The sequence below is a fragment of the Magnolia sinica genome, chromosome 6 (assembly GCF_029962835.1).
Source record: "Magnolia sinica isolate HGM2019 chromosome 6, MsV1, whole genome shotgun sequence".
Classification (NCBI taxonomy): Eukaryota; Viridiplantae; Streptophyta; class Magnoliopsida; order Magnoliales; family Magnoliaceae; genus Magnolia; species Magnolia sinica.
In genome coordinates this window covers 7,500,746-7,528,228 of record NC_080578.1, presented here as the reverse complement: position 1 = coordinate 7,528,228, position 27,483 = coordinate 7,500,746, and the positions used below count along the sequence as shown (strand labels likewise).

Below are 27,483 nucleotides of genomic sequence, written 5' to 3'. Positions count from 1 at the left end.
GACCGTTAGTAGTAAAAAAATTATCTAACGGTTCACGTTCAGTTCTAGAAAATGAAGAGATTTGTATACTTTTAAGCAATCCATGATGGGTCGATCAAGTCCATGAGGCATAAGCAGCAATCAGGTCCCTGCATTTAGTGTATCCCACCACAGATGGACCGTGATTCAAAAAAAGCCCGAAACAAATGTTCTGTAACATCTGCAAACAAAAAACCCCAAAAGAGTATATCGGTGTGGTTTTGAATTCTCTGTAGGTGAACGGTCTTGATCCATTGTCTACCCTTCCAAGGAAACGGTGGAAGGGGGCTCTACAATATACGATGGAGAGGGTACACTTTGATACGCTACATATTGTCATGGATGATACACAGGCATGTAAAAATTAATTAATTAATTAATTACACAATGCATACATGGCATGAAAATAATTCAAATTAAACCGTCCAGATTTGCGGTACGAGTTTAGGTGTAGCCAAAGAAGAAGAAAAAAAAACACTACTCATGGTTAATTATTGATTGTCAGATTTGTGGACATTTATTGGATGGTTAGAAATGAAAAAAATATCCAGCAGTCTTGTTTCACCGAACAAGTTGCTGTGGATCAGAGGCTCGGATTGTTCTATAACTTAATAAAGTGGGCTTCATAATTCAGTAAGTCTAATTAAGTCGGATTGTTCAAGCATCATATGCATATCGAGAATCGAATAAAGCCTTGAAAATGAAGGATTTTTTACCATAAATTTCTTGGGCCCATCGTGAATGCATGTAGTTTATCTACGCTGTCCATCCATTTTTCCAGATCATTTCAGGAGTTGATCCAAAAATCAAAGCATACACAAAGCTCAAGTGGACCATGCCACAGGAAATGGTGGAAATATTGATTTCCACCATTGAGACATTCCTAATGCTGACAGTAGTGTTTATTTGTCATCCAACCTATTCATGAGATCATATAGACATGGATGAAGGGAAAAAAGAAAAAAAAACATTACTCATGGTTAATTATTGATTATCAGATTGGTGGACATTTATTGGACGGTTAGAAATGAAAAAATATCCAGCAGTCTTATTTCACCGAACAAGTTGCTGTGGATCAGAGGCTTGGGTTGCTCTATAACTTAAGTAAAGTGGGCTTCGTAATTTAGTCAGTGTAATTAAGTCGGATTGTCCAAGCATCATATATATGCATATCGAGAATCGAATAAAGCCCCCAAAAATGAAAGATTTTTTTATCATAATTTGCAAGAAATCTTTATTTTACCTTTATTTTTTATTTAAAAAATAGTGAAGTTCAAGACTCATTAGGCCACATGGTATGTGTATAACATCCAACCATCTAACTTATGCACCCCATCATAGTTATAAGTTTATAACATGAACAAAACATCGGGTTGATCAGATCATCAAATTAGCAACATTTGAAATTGGATTTCTTGAATGGTAATTTTTTTTTTTTTTTAAATGTCCACCTTATGACTGTATCCACCATAAATTTTTTTGTTCATCTAACAGTGATGTATCTGCCATAATATATATATTTTTGTTCATATAACAATGATGTTGGCGTGCATCTGCATGGATGGGTTGGATGTGAGATACATGTTACATAATCCCCCACAATTCTCAATTATCCACTTTGTTGTAGGGAAAAAATATAAGAGGGTGATAATATAATTTTTCTTCTAGAAAAGCTTTGATGGCATTATTAACTGAAATCCAAATTCTACCTGTATTTTGTGTAAAAATCTCTTACTTATATGGATTCATAAAAAGCATAAGAAATGAAATAGTGAATCAAATCCCGGTTGAATTTTGCATTAAAATATCCTAATCCATTTTAGTAAGATTTTCCTAGCACTACTAAAAAAATTACCAAACCCGACGTTTGGTGGTTTCATGAGTAACTACTGGCATGAGTGACTCTAGCACATTTGACACATGTAGGATGCTTGAAAATGAATAATAGCAGACATGGCATAGTGTCATGTGTTGGTACATGAAGCTAAATTGCTACATACATTATTTGTGTGAGTTATTTGAAGTTGTATGGTGGCACATGTGGAGTAAGATATGCATCGCACATTTAATATTTGGGCACTTAAAGTTAGATGTAGTACTTATGCTCATTGTTATCATTAGCACATGTAGCATATTTGGAACCAATAAAGATGGATGATGACACATGTGACATATTGGAATAAGAAATGCATTGTCATGTGATGTAGGATATGCATTGGCACATTTGACATATTGGCACTTAAAGCTAGATGGTAGTACTGATGGTGGTTGGCATCATCAGCACATGTGTCATATTTGGAGCTATTAAAGATAGATGACAACACATGTGATACATTAGCACATGTAGAGTACTTAGAACGTGTGGGGCGTAAGAGAAAAAGAATAATTTCACATGTGGCACATTAGCACAAGTGGGGTCTAGGAGAAGATGAATAATTTCACATGTGGCGCATTACATATATGTAACTTTTTGTTAGGGGAAAAACTCTCATACATGATCAATGTAAGCAATATCAAGAAAAAGAAAGTTTAAACAAAAGGTTAAAATAGTTAAACCAAAGCAAGAGATAAGAGGTAATAATGATTTATATGATTCCACAGTATCTTACTCCCCATGATAGTAATATAAGTTTTCTTCTTTACTAAAACCAATAGAAGCAGAAATATAAAACTTATCTCTCTTCCACATACAAGAATTTCCAAACCAAAGAATACTCTCAGGAAATGAATTAATGAAATTTGACTACATTTCTCTCCATCTAGAGCACTCCTTGTATAGACTACATGAGAATGTAAATCATAAACCTTAGAAGAAGTAGGCGTCAACAAACATGGTTGTAAACTCGGCAATATGGACAAAGAGCCAAAGATAGGGGGTGTACAAGAGATTGTTTCCTATGAAGATATGTCTCCATATCTTACTCCACTGCCACAGCATACCTTATAGATGGGGCACAAGAGTAGATGAATGGTGACACATGTGGCATAGTAGCACATGTAAGTAATAATCAAAGATAGACAATGGCTCATTTAGTACATTGACACATGCATCACATGTGAAACTATTGAACATGAATGTAACACGTTGGATGGGGAAAGGAATTGTGTGTTGAGTCACCATACACGCTTAAGCATTATGCTTAATCATATTGAGTAAACTTTGTAGGGGCCATCATGATTTATGTATTTTATCCTGGCTGCCCATCTATTTTAGTATATCATTTTAAGGTATAATTCAAAACTTGAATCATATCCAAATCTCAAATGGATTATACCCCAAGTAACAATGTGAATTGAACGCTTACAGAGGAAGACTTCTTGGGAGCATAGAAGTTTTGGATCAAGCTAATATTTGTGTTTTTTCCTTCATCCATATCCGTGTGACCTTATGAACAGGTTGGATGACAAATAAACATCACTGCGAGCCCTAAGAAGGTTTCATTGGTGGACATCATTCCTCCCACTGTTTCGTGTGGTGTGGTTCACTTGAGCTTTGTATATGATTCAATTTTGAGATCATACCATAAAATGATTTTAAAAAAAGGATGTGCAGCATGGATAAGACCCATACATCTATGTTGGGCCCCACAAGTTCACTCAGTATGCTTGAAGCGTACTGAGTAAGCAATCTGCTTTCACCCTTGAGCTTAATCCTCGATACATTCACTTTCGTGAGATGGGGAAAATAAATTGGTTTATTTTAATTAATGTTGCCTTTGCTTTGCTTTCCATGAATCCCAACGAGCCCCAAGTTAAACCAAAATTGAAAAAGAAAAGCATGGGCGCCTTGGCAGAGAGATCTCTTCACATCACGCATGGCATTGAGACCATCCATTAAGTTAAACCCTGCTGCACAAGGGGTCAAAGGAGACATCATTGGGATATCCTAGCCATCTGATTAGTGGACGTTAGAGCAACGATAGGGGATAAAATTCGTCCCCAATCAACATTAATCACGGCAAAGTCAAGACAATTGTTATAGGTGTAAATTTTTAAATATGGGCCACCCACGACTATTCCACCAGATGAACAGTCAGGCAACATGCTCCTATTTTAAGATTCACTTGCTCATCTTCCCCCTTGTGCACTAGAGTCTAGAGCATGGGAAGTAATATGGTAATACCTCCACAGTACACAGCCGTTTGATGCATCAATCGGGACCGTCCATCCATCAAACAACCGTGGGCATTTCCTCCTGCACCATGGCTTTGCAGTCCAGTGATCAAATGGGTACAGTTATCTGATCTATGAACAGTTTGGACCATTTTCCATCCACTATAGGAGCAACTTGATGGACAGTGTCAAATGCTAAATCAATCTAACACGTACTGTGGAGAAATGGCTTTACCATAATCTGGCCGGCCTATGACAGGATGGCTCATGCCTCAAAACATTTGTTATAGCCAATCCCTTCCATAACTTTAACTGTCATTACCAGATCTCTGTATATCATATGCAATATACTGTACGAGTAACTAGATGGGCTGTCCAAAATGCCATGTCACCCCGTGGAAACTGGAGAAACGGCTCCACCATATTCTGAGTTCTACCTTCTCTCCGCATCATCTCCCATCATGGTTTTAAGACTTGCGCGACTTGGACCAACTCACTCCCTCCTAAGTAGATTCCTAACTCACTTGACTCAGCCATTCTCTCCTTGCTGGCTCATGTTGCCAAACCAGAAAACAGACTCAACCCGAGTCCTCAATACATGTTTCCCATGATCCTCAGACACTGATCAGTCTGTTCGCAAGATCTGGTGACCAGTGCCATGTAATTAGAAGAAATGGAAAAATGCATTTTGAAATATGAGCTTTCAAAAAAAAGAGAGAGAAAAAGAAATGCCACAACCAAATAACAAATCTAATTAATAGAATACTCAACTACAGCAGCTGTTCTTTATATAGGAAGAGCTATGAAAGGAGGAAGATCTCCCAAAAGAGGGCAGATAATCATCTCCAAAGACTGATTTATTTTCTTAGGAATAACTTGATACAACAGGGCATACATAACTCGTAACTGCTGCTGCTTCCTCCCATAGATGGTGCACCCCAAGGAGCTCTGGTACATGTATATCATGGTACATATGCTACGTATTCTGTAATTAATGCCTGCAACAGAAACAAAACGTGAAACCCATCATGTGTCCAGCATATTACAAGTAGTTTACAAAGGAAGATGGTTCTCTCCAAATAGCATTGTCCTGATGCACCAGCTTGTATTAATGGGGCACATAGGTTTAGTGATCTAAACTGTTGATTATATGGGCCCTAATCTAGCCGAGGAACTCACCAAAAAATCTCCCAGAGGTTCCCAAGTCTTCAATCAGTGGTCTACAAATAGACAGTTGAGACGGGGAAAAAGGAATGAAACAACCGTGTCGGAAATTGCCAAATATTTGATGGCCACAGCCCTCCAAATCTGGAAAAGTTTTGGAGCACCCACCATCCATGATGACTCCATAAGATCAACGGTCTGGATTGACAAACCATGGGCCATACATGAATGAAGTGGGTCTTGAAACTATTTCCTTTCTGATGTGTCAGACTCCATAATTCATCCATGTTTATATGCTTCCTTGCTTCTTCTCTTTTGGATAGGAATTTTTTTTTTTCTTTTGTTATCAGCATAATTGAGAAATCCAAACCTCCGACCAAGTACACAAGCCAAAAACATGCCAACAATCATCACTACTGAAAATTTTCTTGTGAAATACATAAAAAACGAATGTAAAACCTCTAAACTTGAGAAAATTAAGAAATTGCTTAATTGGTCATCAACTCTAAAAAAATATCTATCAGAAAAATAACTATAGCTAACCTCAGACCATAAAATGTCAACAAGCTCATGTATCTTCCTTTGTAATTCTGATAGTAATAACATATCTCAACCATTGAAAAGCAAAAGAGCAGGGGATAAGGAATTCCAGAGAACTTCCCAAGGATCTTTTGAGGATAAATGCCGCTATGAAACTAATAGCCTCAACAAGGAATTATTATCCCTACTCATAAAAGGGAATTTCGTTCGTTCTTAGAAGTCAGTATATATCCTCAATCATACAGCTACTGGAGAAATGATTCATAATGTGGTCCACCAATCATAAGACACTCTCAAGATTCTCGAGTGTTACCTTAATCAAGATTCTGTCCCATATCATTGGTGCAGTTCTACTGAGCCTGCCAACACAGAAAGCAGCCATGTCAAGAACATGAGATGCTCGTGCATGAGTTGTTGTGACATGGGATCTTGTATGTTTCTCGCTCCACGAAGGAGCATTTAAAATATCATGAATATCCAATCCACCATGCTGCTAGGCACTCCATTGGCCCATCAACTACATGATGTAACAACGTGGGGCCATGATATGTTAATCGGAATATAGCAACAAAATTAGCAGATATGAGGGCATCCAGCCGATCCAAAACCCGAGATAGGCTAACTCATCCATGTGTTATCTATATAACTCAACATACATTGTGCAGTTAGTTGTTACAAACAGCATCCATGTGTATCTGTTTTTCTCTTTTGCATTTATCTCACAAGTAATGATTAACAACACTGAACTGCCAAGAGGTGCCTTACGTTCTTTACAGCTGAAGAGAAAACGCTTTTGACAGCCTCAAAGACCTCTTCAACAGGCTTTCCAGCATCAATCTGACCAAAAGTAACAGCAGTTAGCTGTTGCAAACAGCGTCCATGTGCATCCACATGTACACACATTCAAGAAGTTAAAGATGACCTTCAATCATTGCATGAAATCAGCCTACTAACAATTTTCATGTAAGCCCAGAAGAAACTTGACAGGGAATCCAGACACACCCGAAAGTTACAGAAGATCCAATATCTCATGCAAGAAATGCCATGTGCTAATGTTTCATTGGAGAATGCTCATGAAAGTTGGTATGCTTGCCCTTTCTAATTTGGATGACTGAAACAGAGGAAAAAACAGCTATGATATATGATGTTGTCTCTAGACTTCTGTGGGACCTTGTTTTTAATGCATCAAAGTCACTGGTAAAATGCAGGAATAGTTTTTTTTTTTTTTTTGGAGAAGTAGGCCAAAATGCCAACAATTAACATTATCACATCAGAACCTTCATGACTTTGTAAAGAGGCAACATAAAAACAAAAACAAATTACCTTCCGAACCTTCCCTTTGGAGCTGTAATACTGAATTACAGGTAAACTGGATTCTATAAAAACTTTGAACCGCTTCCTGATTGTCTCAATGTTATCATCAACTCTTCCCTTCATGAACCATAATTATTAAATTAATAATAATAATAATAAATGGAAAAAGAAAGAAACAGTGTCAAAGGGTGTATGGTAATTAGAAAATCTAAAAACAGAAAGATACACATGCCTTACCTGATTCCTATTCAAAAGACGCCTTTCCATCTCTTCTTCTGAACAGTCAAAAAACAGTACAAATTCTGGGATGATCTTTGTCTGCAAGAGAATGCAGAATTATCAACTAGAATGGAAAAGTAACCTGGACTTCCAATTTCCACATAAGAATATGAATCAAGACTGTCCTTGATTAGCCATTCTGATTAGGAAGTTCTCATAACAACATGGAAGCTCGGGTGCAACTCAGGTGGGTTGGGTCAACCCGAGTCCAACCTGACCTGCAACTCAACCCGACCAGGATTCCAACCTGAGGTACCTGAACAGAACAAAACCCAAAGTCCTCTATGCTTGACCCAACGCGACCTGACCCAGATACATCATACATGTGATTATTCCTGACCCACCCAAACCCAACCCGAATTCAAATCAGGCTAGCATTCCTCAACCCAACCCAAGGACCTTGACAACCTGACCAGACCCAACCCAGACTCTGGTTGGGTCAGTCGGGTTCAGGTTGACCCGAACCCAAGTTGCAGCCCTTTTTTTTTTTTCTTTTTTTTTTTAACACACACATACACACCCCGACACACTCACGCCGTAGTGGGATTTCACCACCTATGGATACTCAAACCCCCAAGTTGCAGCCCTAATGGAAGCTTTATAACTTTGATCTAACAAAATGCAGAAAGCAATTTGGCTAGCAGAACATCATACTTACAACGTTTTCAAATGCAGCACGGTTTTCTTCATTCCGGGGAAAGCCATCAATAAGAAATTTGTCATTTTTACTTTCCTCCATTGCCTGTTGGAGAAGCTTAACTGTTACCTCAGAAGGCACAATCTTTCCCTCTTGTATCATATTCTGGATCATGGTACTGGAGCAGGGAAGACGACAATAAGCCATTGAGAGTTTATAGATAAAGAATATATATGGAAAGAGATATTCTCACATCAATCACAATCCAAAATCTATGGCCATTAGAAATTTATTTAAATTGCAGTATCTGAAAAGCAATTAATTTGCAAGCAGAAAACAATAGATATCAGTAATTTGGCATTAATTACAACCTAATGAAATCAATCTAATTGACATAAATGCAATTCAAAATTTCCAATCTTCTTGTGCAAAATTTCCATTTTTCTAGGTTTTAATATTTTCATCAGGTAAAGTCATGGTACCCCACATTTTTTTCACCACCGATGCAGAAGTTGAGTTTATATACAACAAATGTGGCTTCAATTCAATTTCAATGACTAAGATATAGGAAGAATAAAAATAAAAACGAAATGCATGGTTGCATACCCATTTTGAGAACCGGATTTTATTTCTGCTCGAAGGAGATCACCAGCACTGAGATGGGTGTAGCCAAAGTGTTCAACAATATTTGCACACTGGGTGCCCTTTCCACTGCCCGGACCGCCTGAACATATATTTATTGACATTGTTGCTATCAGCTGAAAACCCTTAATAAATACATTAGAAAAATAGAGCAGACTATGCAAGGTATAGAAAATCTATGTGAGTCAAGGTTTAAAGTATCATCCGAAACTGGTACATATTGCTGAATACAGACCGGTATTGCACATGAACGACTCGGCTGTCTCAGCCCGAAACAGCCAATACGGGGCCATATTGGTGGTGAAAGATACAGTAGTACCACACCAATACATTGGGACCGCATTGGTTGTTTTGAGAAGAGACAACCAGGGAGTTTTAAAACATTGATGTGAGTGCAATAACAAAATAGGTATGGGACTGCATTGGTAGTTAAATATCCACTTCCATACCAATCATTAAAGCCAGTAAAAAAAACACTGTCAGAAATAGATGAAGTAATGTTTGAAAAATAGTTTTGCGAGAAAACCTAAGATTTGAACTTGTAAAGGCAAATGCTAAACCACATAATTATTTGAGGAATAAACCACATCCGCAAAAATATGAAATCATTGGGTGCTCACCTAAGACAAAAACAACAGTGACTTTCTTCCCACTTGAAAGACCTCCATTTGTATTCTGCAGTCATGAAGCATGCATATTATAGAGCTATTATATAGCAAATTGGAAGGCATATCTCCGAAGCATTGATTTAAATAGCTGTTTTGGAGCATGACTCGCCTGAGGACCAAAACCAGACGACACGCCCTGACTCTATCAGTTCAATCTGATAACTCGTTTCATTGGGAGCCAAAACTGATATGACTCAGTCCAAACCAAGTTGTGTTGTATGGAACATTTTAAAAACCATCCCATAAGCACAGACACTTGACACAGAAATGATTGAAAATCCTCATCAGAGTCATATCCATGCATGAAGAGGCCACTTGTACAATAATTCAATGTAATTGGATTTAACGAACCCTTTACGCCCTTGTCTAGATTAACCAAAATACATCATCCACATGTTTAATTAGCCAGGCATGCCTGCTCAACAAATGCATCAACATATTTTCATGGCAAAAGTTCACAAACAAAATTATTAGATCGAAGGAAATGCCAAACGAATGGAGGAAAAGTACCGTGGTACCTATTTATAAGAATAAAGGAGACATATAGAGCAGCACCAACGACAATGGGATTAAACTTACGAACCATAGAAAGAAACTTTGAGAAAAAGTGATTGAGCAAAGATCGATGCATGAGACGAATGTATCAGAAAATCAGTTTGTTTTCATGCCAGGGAGGTCCATTGCTGAAGTTATTTTCCTACTTGTACAATTGATGGATATTATATATGGAGAGGGATATTGACATGGTCTTTATTGACTTTAGAGAAAGCTAATGATATAATCCTTAGAGAGTTAATCTAGTGGGTGTTAGGAAAGAAAGGAGTTTCGAGAGGATATATTGGCATGCTTAAGGATATCTATGAGGGAGCAATAACAAATGTGAGGACCGCTAGTGGAGAGATGAGTGAGTTCCCAACAACAATAGACTTGCACCTTAGGTTGGCATTGAGTCTGTACTTTTTTGCATTGGTTATGGATGAGTTGACAAGGCATTTGTAGGAAGAGATCCCATAGTGTATGTTGTTGTTGTAGGCAATGTTTTAAATATCAACGATATCGGCCAATATATCACACGATATATCTTAGATTCCACCCGTGTGAAACGAAATGCATAGGTAGTGCCGATATATCCCACATGTTCGATTTGGTGAGCATTTTCAATTTCCGATATATTTTTTAATAATTATGTTAAATTAGTGTCGAATGTTTAACAAATCCATTGGTTCTTTATGTTTTGCATGAAAAATCACGGAGTTGGAGCTTTGATTTCGATATCAATTTATTCTTCACGTTCTCCATTTTTTTTTTCGAAATTTTCCTTCAACTAGATGTCAATTGAGGCTAATTTCGAAGTATTTAAGAGTATTTGATGAAATGATTATCTCATACACTCTAATTTTGAAATTTGAGTGTAGGAAGTTTGATTTGGGAAATTTTGGGAAAATTCAAAATTTTCCCCAATTTCTCTCAAATTGCTTGCAATGTTGCACTCCAAACATGAAATCAATCATGTATGAGGGTTGATCTACTGATTTGTAATTTTTGAAAAATAAAATTCATTTTTTAATTAAAGATTAATAAAATATTTTTGAAATATTTTTTTTAAAAAATCAAAATTTCCCTTCAAACAGCTGTCAATTGAGACTAATTTTGAAGTACTTCGGAGCGTTTGATAAAATGATGATCATATACACTCTAAATGTTATGCATTCAATTTGAATATAGTTGCATTAGTTCAATTAGACAGCGCATAGCTTATGACCCTATACAAAGGAAACCTATTACATGCACTTCTTCTTTAAGATGTTATGATTTAAAACTGTGTATTGAGGCCTTTTTAAACAATCAATGTAAGTTTCATTGAAAACTTCAACTATTTTCCCAATGTTTCCCCATATTTCCCAAAAAGCGCGATAAATTACACGATACCTATGATATATCCCATGCGATAACTGATACGCATTTGTTTCCCAAGGATGTGATACGTAACGCGATACAAGTATTTCGAACACTGGGATAAGGCTTAGATAATGATGGTGGTGGTGATGGTGAAGTTTACATATAACATATCAAGTTAATCGGATACTTGTCTAAAGTATAATGGTAGGGCCTATGTATGAAATCAATGGAGAAGTAATGGTATGAACCTATCTATGAAATCAATGGAGAAGTAATGGTATGAATTTAACCAAGACCATGTTTAGAATATGTAGTTAGAATAACCCCAATGTTGCAGATAGTATACCATGAAAATCTACAATTATGGAAATTGTTATCTGTTCCCAAATTCCTGTCATGGTTCAAAGTTACGCAACATTTGCTATTTATGGCGAGCATGCTGAACAACTTTTTTTTTTTTTTTGGAAAGATGATTCTATTAAAAGGCCAAAAGCCAAAAGAGCAGAAACAACAAGAAAAAGAAGAAGACACCCTTAGGGAGCCCATTCCCTAATGTACAAGGCAACCTTACAAGAAAAGCAGAGAGAACTTAGAATTACAAAGACGTCTGTTGTTTCTTTCCAGCATGCTGAACAACTAAAATTAGCAGCAGTATTTAATCATTGATGAATCAAATCAAATTGGCAGCTTTCTTCCAACACTTTGGTATTACCATATATACTATGTGAGCGATTAATAATTCATTGTGTATTTTTATGAGCTATAATTCATCATATATCTTTGTCTGATTCATTGTGTATTTTTATAAGCTATAATTCATCATGTGTCTTTGTCTGATTTCCCATATGATAATATATCTGTATTCTGTACAGACAAAGGACATTTCAGCATGGCAGATTTTCAAAGTGGTTGTGTCAATCACAATGTAACCATATCTAAACACCAACAGAAGGGCCTATTGGATGCTGCCCGTTATCATTTCTTTTCAGTTTTGCTGGAATGGAACAACAAGACAGTTAAAAGAGGGCCCAACCAATGGTGTCAAAAAATAGTTTGGGGAGGCAGTGGTGATTTACCAACCACCACATAAAAACCATCCATTGACACACTGTCACATGATCATGGTCTACCAAAATATCAAGCTGATCAGATTTTCAAGTGGGCTACAGTAGTAGATAGAGTCTGAACCATCAACCAACATTTTGACGGGCATTGATACTTCCTATCAGGCATGTTTTAAAAAAGAAGAAAAATGGCTTCTTGGTGACACCCCAACATGCCCTTAATTTTCATTGAGCAAGAATACAATATATGAAATGACCAAATAAACTAATAAACATATATTAGCTTGCTAACCAAATTTCCCATAAACAATGACAAGACAAAAGAAATCATATCATTGTTAAAACACAACATTAATATTATTTTTAGATGTTTAAACAAGAGAATATCAACATGGCAAATAGAATCTAATTTTTTATAACAAATAAATATTAGGGACATGACCATCAGAAGATACCTCATTAGATGCCAATGTTGGTGCAGCATCAACCACGGCCCCCATGACTACAACTATATTTTATATCTGCATATAAATGAAAGAAAATGATATAAGATGTGCATTCATCAGAAGGTTGGCTTGATTAGGAGATGCAATAAGACCACAGAGCATAACATTCTCTTAGATGAGAATGCCATAAACCCGAGTTCATGCATCATTGAGAAATGCATTGAAAGTAAACAGCAAACAATTCCCAGAAATGGATAATGAGACAAAATGGGAATAAAGAATTCTCCAGTAATCCCGATGTGTGTGTGTGTGTGTGTGTGTGTGTGTGTGTGTGTGTAAAGGATAGAAACATTTGAAGGCACTCATAAGTCATAAAAACGATTATTTTTTTTTGCCGATGATCTTGCAAAGAGCAGATCTTGTCTTTTTTCTTGTAAATAAAATTTTCTGATCCCTAAAATAAAATTAGGGAAAAACAAAAAGGTGAAAAGAGAAGTGGTATTATATGGTGTTTAGGCCAGCAAAATGGTGTATTTTGCTACACCCGGCAACCATAAAGGTGGCGCCTAACTTCCAATGATCTAGACTGTTCATCTGGTTGGGCTCATCATAGATGGCCAATGCCCAAAATCTCCCCCCATCAGATGGTCCTAACCATCCATCTTCTGGCCTACAAGATGGATGGTTAAATTTAATGACAAAAATCCACCCATTAGACAATTGGGCATCATCTGATGAGAGAGATTATTTAAAGCATAGCCAATCCACGACAAGGCCACCAGATGTATGGTATGGATCATCAAATGTCAAACACTAATTTGTGGCTGCTTGACCAACCAAAAAAAAAGAAGCCAACTTCTTCAACTGTGCATTGCTAACTTCAAGCCAGTTGTTACGCTTTAAAGCTTCAATACCCCAAATATCATCATTTAGAAACTAAATAGCAGTCCAAAATTCAAAATTCCAAATTTATATAAACAGCAATCCCGAAATTCTTGCCAGATCTATTTCAAGTTCAAGCGAAAATAGCTCAGCATCCTATTAAGAACTCACATTACAAATTCATCATCGATCCGACAATACAAACCATTCTAATTCGCTCGATTCTAGAATTTCATATTTCCGCATTAAAATCTTTATAAAATCAAATCACGTCCCAAAACAAAGTAGCAAGGAATTTCAATCAAAACACTACATTTCTGCAGAACCAAAACAGATCTTGTTCAATCTCCTATCAGGTTCTACAAAGAAAAGCGGGAAAACACTGGATCTAAACATTAACGGTTAGAATTTCACCAGATCTGATGAAATGTCCAGATCTACGCAATGCAAGCATCGATTCAAAGAAGGGGGAAACGAAAGAGAAATCGAAGAATCTCTGCGGAAAAAATGCAACGGAAGTAGCTGCGAAGAAACAGGATATGGATTCAGATCTGAAAAAAGACTTAGAAGAAAGAGAACGGATCGATACCTAATAAGAGATCCGATGCTTTCGCAGCTGCAGAAGCAGAGAAGACGGACAAGGAAAAATGAGAGAAGGCGAGGAGATGAAAACTAACTGCTTCTAGGGCTTTATAAACTGGCGCGGAAACCTCTATTTGCAGTTGCGGATCCAAGAGAAAATATAAAAAATGGAGAAAAAAATACTCTGGCAGAGTGTGATAGATGATACGCAGGCACTTAGAAATTGCTTGCGTGGCATACAAGAAAGTCAAATTAAAATTTCATAATTATGTTTCCACGTTTAGATGTTTCATGAAACAAAAACTACGCGTTTTAACTTTTTGACTATCAGATTGATGGATACTTATTGTACGGTTTAAAAATTCAATGGTCCCGATTCAATAAACAAGTGTTATCGAATCAATGTTTACAATCGTTCAAACAATCTGTTTTTGGGATTGTGATCTATGGACAGTAATTTACACAATTTGGTCGGTTGAAATTGAGTTAATTTTTTCACGTCTACACTTTCTAGGAGCCTGCGTATCGAGCGTTATACGCTGCCTGAGTACCGCATAACTCCTTTAAAAATCGGAAAAGAAGCGGAAATGAGAGAGAAATGCTACGGCGATCCGCGCGAGGATGGATCCTAGACGTGGCTTGCAGAACACGGGCGAGGTGGCAAAAATATTCGCTTTCCGAACCAATCGTTGGTAGCGGAACATTATAAACGGAACCGGATTCGACGTGTAAATCAGAGAAAATTATCACTGTAAACGCTGCCTTTTATCCAGCGTCTTTTATGAAGAGTCCAAAACTTCCCTTACCAACTTACACCTTGTACGTACGGCCAGAGCATTTCAGGTCGAAAATACCCCGCTTTTGATTTCACAATGCACGTACGGACCCAAGTATTTTCGTCCTCAAATGCTCTGTCCGTACGTACAAGGTCTAAGTTGGGAGGTAACTTTTTAACGGTTCATAAAAGACGCTGGATACAAGGTTACATTTAAGGTGTGTTTGATTTCCGAATTCACTGGGATACCCCGTAAATAGTAATAATTATTTCCTCTCTTCCTCGTAATTGATTTGACGGCTTACCTTTTTCTTTTTAAGGGTAAATTCTACGAAATATTTGTGGCCTCACCCTGAAGAATATCATATATCCACGCAATTCATCCATTATGTCAAATAAATTTATGATATAGGCTAAGCCATATCCAATGCTCAAGCAAACTATGCCCTAGAAAAATATAAATTAAATAATTACCGTTAAAAGCATCATGGGGCCATTGTTTCTTTTAGCATGGGCTAGTTGAGAGTTGAATCTACATCAATTTTTTATGTCATATTTCAAAATGTTGTGATAGAATAAATGAATAGAACAGATATATCATATATCTCAAGATGGGGTCCAAAAATTAAAAGTACTTCTTTTAAACTGTTTTCCAAGACCGAAATGCCCACGGAATTCCCCCAAATATTCAACAAGGTGAAATGGTAATAATCATCCTTTCAGGGTATTTACCGTTTCCTTTCAGGGCATGTACCGTTTCCTGGTGAAACCGTCAAAATCAAACATGCCCTTACGGTGATAACTTTCTTGCCATGCACCTGCCTCTTTTCTATTTTTTTTTTCTCATGCCCCGGAATGATTTAGTAAAATGGACGGACGGAGCAGATAAAACACATGCATTACAGTGGCCCCACAGAGGCCTGCCTCTATGGAAGCGGATTGGTGGCACCCAACACCACTTAGTTCGTGTTGGCACTGTAGGACCCACGTTAACGTACGTGTTTTATCAACGCTGCCCATCCATTTTGGCAGCTTATTTTGGAGAACGAGATAAGGAAAAAAATAACGAAGCGTATTCTAAGCTCTAATGGACCGCACCATACGAAATAAGGGTGATTAAATGTCCATCATTAAAAACTTCTTGGGGCCCACAATTTTTGGATGAAGTTGATATTTGTGTTCTCCTTCGTCGAGGTCTCTGTGCCCTTATCATGAGGTTAAATGGAAAATAAATATGACAGTGGGCCCTTAGAAAAGCTTAACGGTGGTAGTTATCCCCACTGTTTCCTATGGTGTGTTTCATTTAAGCTTCATATATGCTTCAATTTTGGGCTCATGCCCTAAAAAAAGCCTGAAAGATGGATGGCTGGCATGGATAAAAATCACACACATCACGTTGGGTCCCACAGCACCCAACACCACCCAGCTGGGTGGTCACGATCGCCACCCAATCTGATTCGTGCAAGACCCGCAATCATGTTTGAAAGTGCTTGGGCCCTGTACGTACTCGGCCAATGGGATTAGACCTATCAAATGTCGCCGCGTCAGGGCTTCCGGAAACTCGTGTATCCCGGCCTCACCATTTCCGCTCCCAACTTTAACGGCTGTATTTAATGTACGAGTGCAGCGTAGCTGACGAGTGGCTGGACCGGCATCTCCCATTGAGCCCCACCTGGTGCATGGTCTGGATATCGCTCGTGTGCGACGAGTCGCAGTTTATAAGGAGATTCACCTCTTCAGTCTCTCCTCTCATGAACTGCTTCGTCGCGCAGCAGCCTTTGGATCTGGGCGTTCCAGATCCCACCCAGACTTGTTCGCGTGGCCATTGGGTTGGGACGCGGATTTGTCACTACCCCCGCCTGTCACTGCTCTGCACAGCTTGGGGCTCTGAGGGTCCCACCGTGATGTATGGTTTATCTAAACCGTTCATACTTCTTTTCATATTATTTTAGATTATATGCTAAAAAATGAGGCAGGTCCAATGCTCAAGTGGACCATATAATGGGGATTGAACGCCCACCATAAAAAACTTCTCGAGAGCCAAAGAGGTTTTCATTCTAAGCTGATATATTTTTTCCTTAGTCCAGGTCTTATGTGCCCTTGTGAACAGTTTGGATGACAAATAAACATCAAGGTGGGCCCTAAGAAGGTTTCAACGGTGTGTGGCAATAGCACTACTGCTTCCAACAGTGTGGTCAACCTGAGAATTGTATCTGCCTCATTTTTCGTCTTATAGCCTAATATGATATGTAAAAATGTTTGGACGGTGTGGATAAATCCATACATCACTGGAAACCCCTCACAGGACCAGCGTGTGCCGAGCTCCGGACGGGCGCGTAGTACGGAATCCGCCGACATTGGGTCGGTTGGTTGAGGCGGGATTTGAGCCGACGGTCCGAGGACCCGATGATAAAGCAGCCACAGGCGTGACTTTTCTGTTACGAAGACCGTCAAAAACGCGTTCTCCGGAAGGTGGAGAAGTCCCCCCGAATTCTCAGTGGGGCCCGATTCTCCCTTACATTTGGAACTTTTGAATGGACCACATTTCCACCGTTCTATTCGAATTAAGGCGTTTTCTAATTCCACGCGCGTGTTACATCCGTACACAGCCACGCACGATCACGTATGTTATAATGTGACACGTGTTAAGATGTGAGCTTTCCATCAAGCGAGCTAAACTGGTTAGATACCCTAGTTTAAAAATCAGGCTATTTTAAACCTCTGTGGGCCACACTTGTAAAAACAAATGAACCGCTAAAAACAAAATATTTAGCATCAGTTTATTTTGTATTTTGTGGCCCACCTGAAGAGTAGAATTGTCTAATTTGTTAGGCAAAAGATCTAAGTATTGTTCCAACCCAATGGAAAGCTCAGATCTCACACGAGTGGTCCGTATTTGCTTGTGTAACCACTTGATGAACGGACATTGGAAAATTTTAGCGTGGCATGCAAGTAATTCAAACTGCGATGTTGTCCAAATTAGTTAGTAGGTACCAAAATGTCTATTATTGAAGTATCTATGGCGCTGGTTGATATTCCTGACTTCGACCTCACTCCAACGATTCCCATTTGCATATTGATAAAGACCTTAAGCTGGTGGCTTTCAACGGTTGGTTTCACGAATCAGGTCCTATGGTAGTTAATTGGGTCGGTTTCAACGAATTGGGTCCTGTGGTACAGATACCTGGTTTAAGTGAATCATTTACACCAATGGATGGATTAGATTGGACAAGCATGTGCCACTTTGACACGTGCGGTGATAAATGGTCTATCTCGCATGTAGATTAAGGAACGTTGTTAAGTTGGTAGGATAGTCAATATATCTAATATCATTATTAAATTAATTAGATCGGTTAGGCCTAGTTTTAACCATATGTAGGTTGATTGGCTCAACTCAAACGCAACTAGGAAAATGATGTTTTCCTCTCCCCGAGAGTTCTTCTTCTAGAACAATGTATCTTTATGGAGAAGGGTCCTAAAAAGTCTCACTAGCCCTCTACCTGTTTTATGATTTCTGTCCAAACGCTTTCTTAAGAAACGTTTAGTTAATGGAGTTGAAGGAAAAAAGAAAGAAAATAATAAATAATTATTTAATGATAATTTTCATCAGATCTGAAATATGGATTTTAACGTGGGAGTCTTATTGGAATAAAAAATATAAATTTCATATTTTTTTCAGACAACTTGCTTTGTTTCTTTTTTTCAAAATTGTAAATTATAAATAAATAAATAAATGATTTTTTTTATTTTTTATTTTTCATTTCCACAGTTTGGTATGGAAATCATAGTACCCAACTTTGACCTTAGAAAATAATTTTAAAGAAATGTTATTTTTCAAGCTCTATTAGACTAATCCTAATAAAATGTTGTTATAATCACCTTTTTACTCATGCCTATTTGTTCCTCGGTTACCGGGTGATGTAAAACTCTTATTCTTTTTTTCTTTTCATAAAGAAATGAATAGATAACGTTGAGACAATAGCTACACCTTGATCCATAGCTCAAGTGGTAGACTTGAGTGAAAGATACCTCGTTTCAACACTTGAGGTCTTGGTACCGATCCCTAGTGGGGGTGGCTAACAGTGAAGTGTCAACTGACATAGTTGTGTGCTAACAAGCTAGCAGGAAGGGAAAAAAAAAAAAGAAGAGTTGAGCCAATAGCTCAGCTAGGTGTTATAATGGTTGGTGAATGAAACCTTTATAATGGATCGCAAAGAGTGACTTCCAACTTCACCCATTACTTCTTTCCCTTCATGTAACTCAAGTGACTAGTTCTTTTTTTTTTGTTTTCCTTTTTTGTTTTTTAACCTACAATGAATTCGCTTAGCCATAACAAATCCAATACACACGGCTCAAATGAGTAGATATTTTTGTCTAATTTTTTACAAGTTTATCCTTATAATTTGTAAATAATTCACATATTGTTTTCTCTTCTCTATACAATCTCCTCAAGGTAGGCCCACATGATGAATAACTCATATTAGGTGGCGCCCCACATGATGAATAACCCATATTAGGTGGCACCCCACATGATGAATGGTCCACATCAAAGATGAGCCCCACATGATAGATGGCTCGTATCAAAGTGTGGCTCCCATGATGGATGATCCACATCAAGCAAGTCTTACTTGATGGATGGTCCACATCAAAGGTGGGACCCATTGTAACTGTTGAAAATTGGTGCCCACTAGGAAAGTGATGTTTTCCTCTCCGGAGGGTTCTCCTTCTAGAATAATGTATCTTTACGGAGAAGGGTCCTAAGAAGTCTCACTGGCCCTATACCTGTTTTATGATTTCTGTCCAAACGCTTTCTTAAGAAACGTTTAGTTAATGGAGTTCAAGGAAAAAAGAAAGAAAATAATAAATAATTATTTAATGATAATTTTCATCAGAGCTGAAATATGGATTTTGAGTCTTATTGAAGTAAAAAACATAGATTTCATATTTTTTTTCAGACAACTTGCTTAGTTTCTTGTTTCAAAATTGTAAATTATTATTATTATTATTTTATATATATATAATGTATTAGACTATGAATGTATTTTAACATTTTATTAGGATTATAAAAAATGTATTTTAACGTGGGAGTACTATGAATTCCACAGTTTGGTATGGAATTTATAGTACCCAAATTTGAGCTTAGAAAATAATTTTAAAGAAATGTTATTTTTCAAGCTCTACTAGACTAATACTAATAAAATGTTGTCATAATCACCTTCTTACTCATGGCTATTTGTTCCTGGGTTACAGGTGATGCAAAACTCTTTTTTTGCATCACCTTGATCCATAGCTCAAGTGGTAGACTGAGTGAAGGATACCTCATTTCAACACTTGAGATCTTGGTTCGGTCCCTAGTGGGGGTGGCTAACAGTGAAGTGTCAACTGAGATAGTTGTGTACTAACAAGCTAGCAGGAAGGAAAAAAAAGAAAGAAAAAAGTTGAGCCACTAGCTCAGCTAGGTGTGGTAATGGGTGAGTGAATGAAACCTTTATAAAGGATCACAAGAAGTGACTTCAAACTTCCCCGTTACTTCTTTCCCTTCATGTAACTCCACTGACAAGTTCTTTTCTTTTCTTTTTTCTTTTTTTTTTACCTACAATGAATTCACTTAGCCATAACAAATCCAATACACTCCCCTTTGACTCAAATGAGTAGATATTTTTGTCTAATTTTTTACAAGTTTATCCTTATAATTTGTAATATAATTCACATATTGTTCTCTCTTCTCTTTACAATCTCATCAAGATAAGCCCACATGATGAATAACCCATATTAGGTGGCGCCCCACATGATGAATGGTCCCATCAAAGATGAGCCCCACATGATAGATGGCCCGCATCAAAGTGTGGCCCCCATGATGGACAATCCACATCAAGCAAGCCTTACTTGATGGACGGTCCACATCAAAGGTGAGACCCATTGTAAATGTTGAAAATTGGTGCCCACGCTGATTTATGTTTGTTTGTAGTGTGGTTGGGCTGATTTAGATTATTGATGCAGTAGACTTGGAGTCGCCATTGGCCACTTAATTTAAAATCGCGTAGTCGACTAGAACTTGTAGAATATATAAAGCTAGAGAATCTAATGACCCTCTCGCTTTAAATTGACTCCTGATTTACAATTTAGAGATTCTGAATAAGAGACCTCGGTTACAAAGATGGAAGATGTTAAGCACCCTCTCTGTCCGTACAGATGTACGATCTCTACTTTATGTAGTAAAGTATTCTTAAGAGATAGAATGACAAGATCTAGGCAAGCTCCGATTTCTGATATGGTAGGGTCCGAAAATTCGGCAAGCTACAGAGCATATGCCCGGGAATGTTTAGAGGTGTTTCAAACAAATAATGATGATGATGAAATATGGAATAGACTACCATGAATTTCTGATGTGATAGGATCCGAGATTCTGGCAAATCACAGAGCATACATTTAATGGCGATCTAGAGGAGCAAAGGAGCTGAGAAGGAAAGTAATGATGCGATTTAATAAAATATGAATGCTAATGATAATTGTATGATCTTTAGCTTGTACTTGAAATGGTTTGGATGTTTGGATGTAGCATGATTAAGGATGATTGACTCAAGTAGGACTGTAAGTGTAAGAGGTGGTTGGAGGAGGCTAGAGTGAGGCTAGAAAGATGGGAGCTTGAGAACTCAAGTACTCCCTCTCACTCTCACTCACCCACTCTTTCTCTCTCTCTCTTGGTAATGGTTGTTGTTATGTGGAAAATGAAGAAAAGTGAATGTTATAACCTTTTGGGATGACATTTTGGTAATTATAGGGTTTATGGAGAATAAATGCTGATGTGACAGCTTGTGATTGGTTGAGGGAAGGGTAATGTCATATGACATACTTTCATAAGGTCTTAGATTTAGTAGGATGGTAAATAAAATGAATGTTAGGGATGGGTTTATAAAAGAGTTAACTTTTGGAAGGGGAACAACTGTGTGCTCAGAGGGAACATTTATCGAGAGAGGGCAGTAATCCGATTACCGCCAACGGTAGTTAGACTATCGCCCGCGGTAGTCAGACTACTGTTCGGTACAGTTGCTTTCGTGGTTTGGCCGATGGGCCTATTTTGGGCCCTGAGAGCGGCCCAAAGCCCATCTTTGGATATTTGGCTCAAAATGGTTCGAAATTGACTCGGAAATGACTGAAAGTGGCTCGAAAAATGAATTGATTATGGGTGAAGGTTTGGGCATACTTTGACTTGGGTGATGGTTCTAGATCGGCTAGGGTTTGAATCAGGTTTGTGAAATGACTATGATTTTGGATAGGGTGTGAAGTTTACCAAGCATGCTTATTTTAAATAAGAGCTTTTTGTGAACTTGAAAATATAATTTTACTTAATGAGATTATTTAAAATATGAGCTAGAACAACAAAAACTAATTGATTTAAAGTAAAGATGTCGAGCCCTTAAAGAAATGCCACTCTCGTTTTTTAATTTTCAAGCTATTATATTGGTCCGAATAAAATGTCACTATCTATTAATATTGATTAGAGTAACGAGTTTGATTCTACTAAATGAGGATGATACGGAAAGTGATATAATAAAATTTTCTTAGACCGATGAAACGAAAGACATCCAGCAATGAATAAAAGCAGCATCCTGGTACATAAGGAGGGATAAAAAAAAAAAAAAAAGCTATGGCCGTTTTTAGTAGAGGCTAAAGCACCTAAAAATTGAGTTCATGTCATTTTAATCACAATAAAAACTTGTGTTTTTAGAGATTGAGATCACAACTACTAATTCATGAACTCATTATATATTAGAGATGTATTAGAAATCAAAATCCTTAATAAAAATCCACTGCTAATGGAAATAAGATGAACTCATTTTTTTGGCATTTAATGCCTAAGCATTCAAGATGGGGCTTAATCTCCGCCACCTAAGTCTCCATTAGGGATGGCAATGGGCTGTGCTAGGCCAAGCCAAAGTTGACCCTGGCCTGTCTTAAAGCCCTGAGCCCTAAAGGGCTAAAGAGGCCCTTCCCAATCGTATTTGCTGAAATTCCAACCTGGCTGTCATTATTGGTCGGTCCATTTTCCCCGTAATAGTAAGCATTATAATCCGTCCCAACATGTCTCAACCATTCACTTTCTTTATTCTTATTCTTACTGCCTAGACATACCCGACACCTTATTACTACATAATTTTATTGGCGGGAAAAAGTGGGCCAATGCATATAGACCATTGAAAATGTAATAGAACAATACCCAAATTGACCCACCGGAACTGCCAATTGATGAAGAGATCCTGAAGACGAATAGAACCGCCCAAAACTATTTTTGTAACTCATTCAAATGGATTACATGCAACAGGAGAACTATAGGGAGAAAAGTCCTAAACAATGGCAGAGATAAGCTGTCAGGTGCAGAACTCCAGCAGGATGGGTTAACAAGCAGGACCGACTCGTATAGACAATTTGGTAATGTAACGATGGTCCCCACAAGCACAAACTGAAAAGCCGAGCATAATGTTATATTCTCAGCACAATAACTCAACTAATAATATTCTCCCGTTGGAACGATCAAAGATGCCCACGGTCAGGGCTGTTCACGAGTCAAGCTAGCTCGAAAAACTCACTCGATTCGGCTCGAGTCAACTTGGATTGACTTGGCTCGAATGGCCAATTCGAGCCGAGCTAAGCTAATTATTTGAATCTTGAGTTGAGTTCAAGTCAAGTTCGACTAGGGGGCATTTCAAGTGGACTTGACTCGAACTTGACTCGACTCGAAGCTCGAAACTCGAACTCGGCTCAATTAATAAATATATTAAATATTTTATATTTATATATATATATATATATATATATATATATATATATATATATATATAAAAGTTTTAAGTTTAAACTTTAAAAAAAAAAAAAAAAAAAACCCTAGAGTTTCTACCGACCACACACACCCCCTTTCCGTTTCCCTTTCTTCTCTTTCTCTACCCACTGTCAGCCGCACGCCCGCCCGTACCACCACCAACAGTTTTCATTTCAGCTCCACAATAGTATGATTTCAATCCCTCGATATTTACTTAGTGGGCAAAAAGCCTAAGAAATCTAAGATGGGTTCTTCTTAGATTTGTTAGAGCTTCAAGGGAATCTAATGATCTAATTGACTAGAGTTCTTTACTTGAATTTCTGATCTATGTTCTGCTCTGTTTCTTTTCTAGTACTTGAATATTTGCTGGTGGAAGAAGATCAAGAGCAGATCGGTTCTTACAAGTTTCATCATCCGATTTGAAGCTTTGTTTGGTTTTTTTCATCGGGTTTTACTTTGATTCTCTTAAGTTTTTAAAATTTTTCATCAATGAAGGAGGATCAAGAACAGAATCCATTACTCTCTCACCCAACAAGCTTAAGCTCAACTTGAGGTAAACTCAAATCGACTCGAACCACTAGCTTGACTCGAACTCGACTCGACAGCTTTGGCAAACAAGCCAAGCTTCAATGTTGAGCTCGAGCTCGAACTCGAGTACATCATGGACAAGCCAAGCCAAGCTTGGCCCACCTCGACTCAATTCGGCTCGATGCCCACCTCTACCCACGATCTGCGGTTGCCCTACCAAAATTCTACGGTGATGATCGCTTCCTTGAGAATATGCCATAGGAACGGGGATTGCCTACTGACGCTGCCGGTAGCCAGGTGGCTACTGGACAGTGCTCCATAGATCCAAACATGATGTACCTGTTTTATCCACGCCGTTCATTTATTTTTCAGATGCACGAGACCAAACATGAGACAGATCCATTTCTCAAATGGACCACACCACAACAAAAAGGTGGTGATTAAATGTTCACCATTAACAACTTCCAAGAGCCCACTGTAATGATTATTTGCCATCTTATCTGTTGATCAGGCCGCACATACCTGGATGAAGGGAAAACACAAGGACCCCAACAAGTTTTTAACGTTGGGCGTTCAATCACTATTATTTGCCGTGGTGTGGCACACATGAGTTTTGGATGTAACTTATTTTGTGATCATGCACTAAAATTAGCTGGAAAAATGGATGGACGGCGTGGATTAAACACATACATCATGGTGGTCCCACAGAGCTCCGTCCACTAGCTACTGGCTACTGAGACCGACGTCAGGCTATCCGCATCCACAGTAGGCAATGCGCGTCCACGCAGATTGGAAAGGATGAGAACTGCCCGACGCAGCGGCTCAATTTACGCTTAATGCCCTCGCCGTGTTTTCGACAGCTCGACAGCTTCCTCTCGCCCAGATTCAAGCACTGCATCTGTTTTTTCCATGTCCGCAGCTTCAAAACTCAGCTTTCTATTTCGACCGTACATTATCGTAAATCCGCCAGTGACAATGACTCCGAACTGCTGTGCTGCCTATCCCAGCGGAAGCTGCGAGAAGCACGCCTGGTGCTCGACAAAATGCCTCAGAGAGGTGGCAGCAACGTTGTTTGCTGGACCTCAATGCTTTCAAGATACGCCCGAGATGGCTTCGTTGATGAAGCTCGGATGCTTTTCGAAATCATGCCCGTACGGAATATTGTCACGTGGAACGCCATGCTATCTGCCTATGTGCAGTTCGGAAGGCTTATAGACGCCCGCCAGTTGTTTGAGGAAATGCCTGAGAGGAACGTCGTGTCATGGACTTCGATGTTATGTGGATTCGCACGCGCTGGAATGCTGGACGACGCCAAGAGGCTGTTTGATGTCATGCCTAATCGGAATGTGGTCTCGTGGAACTCTATGATTTCGGGCTTGATCCAAAATTGCGATTTAGAGGAAGCGCGGCGGTTGTTTGACAGAATGCCTGTTAGAAATCAGGTTTCTTGGAATGCGATGATTGCCGGTTACGCCGAAAATCTGAGGATGGAAGAAGCAAGGCGTCTGTTTGATGTCATGCCTGATGCCAATGTGGTCACTTGGACAAGCTTAATTGCGGGCTACTGTCGAATTGGGGATATTGAAGAGGCATATGATTTGTTTGTTAAGATGCCAGTTAGGAATGTCGTCTCTTGGACTGCAATGATAGGAGGACTCGCATGGAATGGTTTCTTTGAAAAAGCACTACTAGTTTTCCTGGAAATGAAAGGGATCGGCAATGTTAAACCAAATGTTGAAACATTCATTTCTCTTTTTTATGCTTGTGCTGGTTTGGGTTTTCCTTATCTTGGGAAGCAGTTACATGCCCATCTAATCTTAAACGGTTTGGATCATGATGATTATGATGGAAGATTATTGAAGAGTTTGATTCACATGTATTCTAGGTTTGGAATCATGGATACTGCAAGCTGTCTATTTACTAGCAACTCAGACAACCACATAATTGAGTCCTTGAATTCCATGATCAATGGCTATATTTGCTTTGGGCAGTTGGAAAATGCTCGTCATCTGTTCAACACAGTTCCCTTTCGAGACATGATCTCATGGACTTCTATGATTTCAGGATATTTTCATGCCGGTGATGTAACAGAGGCATGTTGGCTATTCGGTAGAATGCCTGTAAGAGATGCCATCTCGTGGACTGCGATGATTTCCGGTCATGTTCAAAATGAACTATTTGATGAGGCTATGTACTTGTTTTCCGAAATGCGGGTTGTGGGCATTGGACCTCTGGATTCCACATTTTCTACCCTTCTCGGTGCTGCTGGTGCAATGGCTTATCTTGATCTAGGGAAGCAGTTCCACTCTCTACTGTTGAAAACCCGACTTAAATTCGATATAATTCTTGACAATTCTCTAATTTCTATGTACGCGAAGTGTGGGGAGATCTACGATGCTTGCCGCATATTCGACAAGATGACATCCCGAGATGTCATTTCTTGGAATTCGATGATTATAGGCCTCTCTCATCATGGGCTTGCCAAGAAGGCCCTGGAGCTTTTCGAGTCGATGCGAGGAGTCGGCATGAAACCAAATGCTGTCACGTTCTTAGGCATTCTATCTGCTTGCAGCCACACTGGAATGATTGATCAAGGGTGGGAATTTTTCAACTCCATGATGCGAGACCATTCCATTCCACCAGCTGATGAACACTACATTTCTATAATTGATCTTCTCGGCCGTGCGGGGAAGATTGCTGAAGCTGAGGAGTTTGTTTGTGGGCTGCCATTTGAGCCGGGGCCCACCATTTGGGGAGCCTTATTAGGTGTATGCAGCCTTGGCAATGTGAATGCCGATGTGGGGAAACGTGCAGCACTACGTATCCTTGAGCTTGAACCATTGAATGCTCCTGCCCATGTTTTGCTATGTAACATCTATGCAGCTACCAATCAGCAAAGGGAAGAGGGAATGCTGAGGAAGGCAATGGGAGCAAAGGGTGTGAGGAAGGTTCCTGGTTGCAGTTGGATTCAGTTGAAGGGAAGAGTGCATGTCTTCTTATCAGGGGATAGATCACATCCACAAACTGATGAGATACTCTCCCTCTTGGCTGGAGACTCAAGGAGAAGCTGAAGAGTATTTGCAAAATGCCTATGGTGCAAGATCGCTGCGGCTG

The 27,483-nt window shown here is 38.7% G+C and overlaps 2 protein-coding genes across 2 annotated transcripts; one reads left to right on the top strand and one right to left on the bottom strand.

Moving 5' to 3' along the window:
* Positions 1–4,860: 4,860 nt before the first annotated feature.
* On the bottom strand, positions 4,861–14,409 carry LOC131248135 (UMP-CMP kinase 4-like). Its single transcript, XM_058248209.1, has 10 exons — positions 14,256–14,409; positions 12,794–12,859; positions 9,328–9,382; positions 8,672–8,789; positions 8,087–8,243; positions 7,387–7,467; positions 7,159–7,266; positions 6,601–6,672; positions 6,149–6,194; positions 4,861–5,129 (listed from the first exon to the last, which is right to left on the bottom strand). The coding sequence occupies exons 2-9, from the start codon at positions 12,836–12,838 to the stop codon at positions 6,186–6,188; spliced, it is 645 nt and encodes a 214-aa protein (XP_058104192.1). The 5' UTR covers positions 12,839–12,859; positions 14,256–14,409; the 3' UTR covers positions 4,861–5,129; positions 6,149–6,185.
* A 10,577-nt stretch (positions 14,410–24,986) lies between these two features.
* Positions 24,987–27,483, top strand: LOC131248134 (pentatricopeptide repeat-containing protein At1g32415, mitochondrial). The gene has a single exon (XM_058248208.1). The coding sequence runs from the start codon at positions 25,206–25,208 to the stop codon at positions 27,438–27,440; it is 2,235 nt and encodes a 744-aa protein (XP_058104191.1). The 5' UTR covers positions 24,987–25,205; the 3' UTR covers positions 27,441–27,483.

Bases quoted from the DNA above. Each gene is read 5' to 3' on its own strand.
- LOC131248135 (XM_058248209.1), bottom strand. From the start codon at position 12,838: ATGGGGGCCGTGGTTGATGCTGCACCAACATTGGCATCTAATGAG. The intron at 9,383-12,793 runs GTATCTTCTGAT...TCATGACTGCAG, and splicing joins CAACATTGGCATCTAATGAG to AATACAAATGGAGGTCTTTC. The intron at 7,468-8,086 runs GTAAGTATGATG...ATTCTCTTGCAG, and splicing joins GTGCTGCATTTGAAAACGTT to ACAAAGATCATCCCAGAATT.
- LOC131248134 (XM_058248208.1), top strand. From the start codon at position 25,206: ATGCCCTCGCCGTGTTTTCGACAGCTCGACAGCTTCCTCTCGCCCAGA.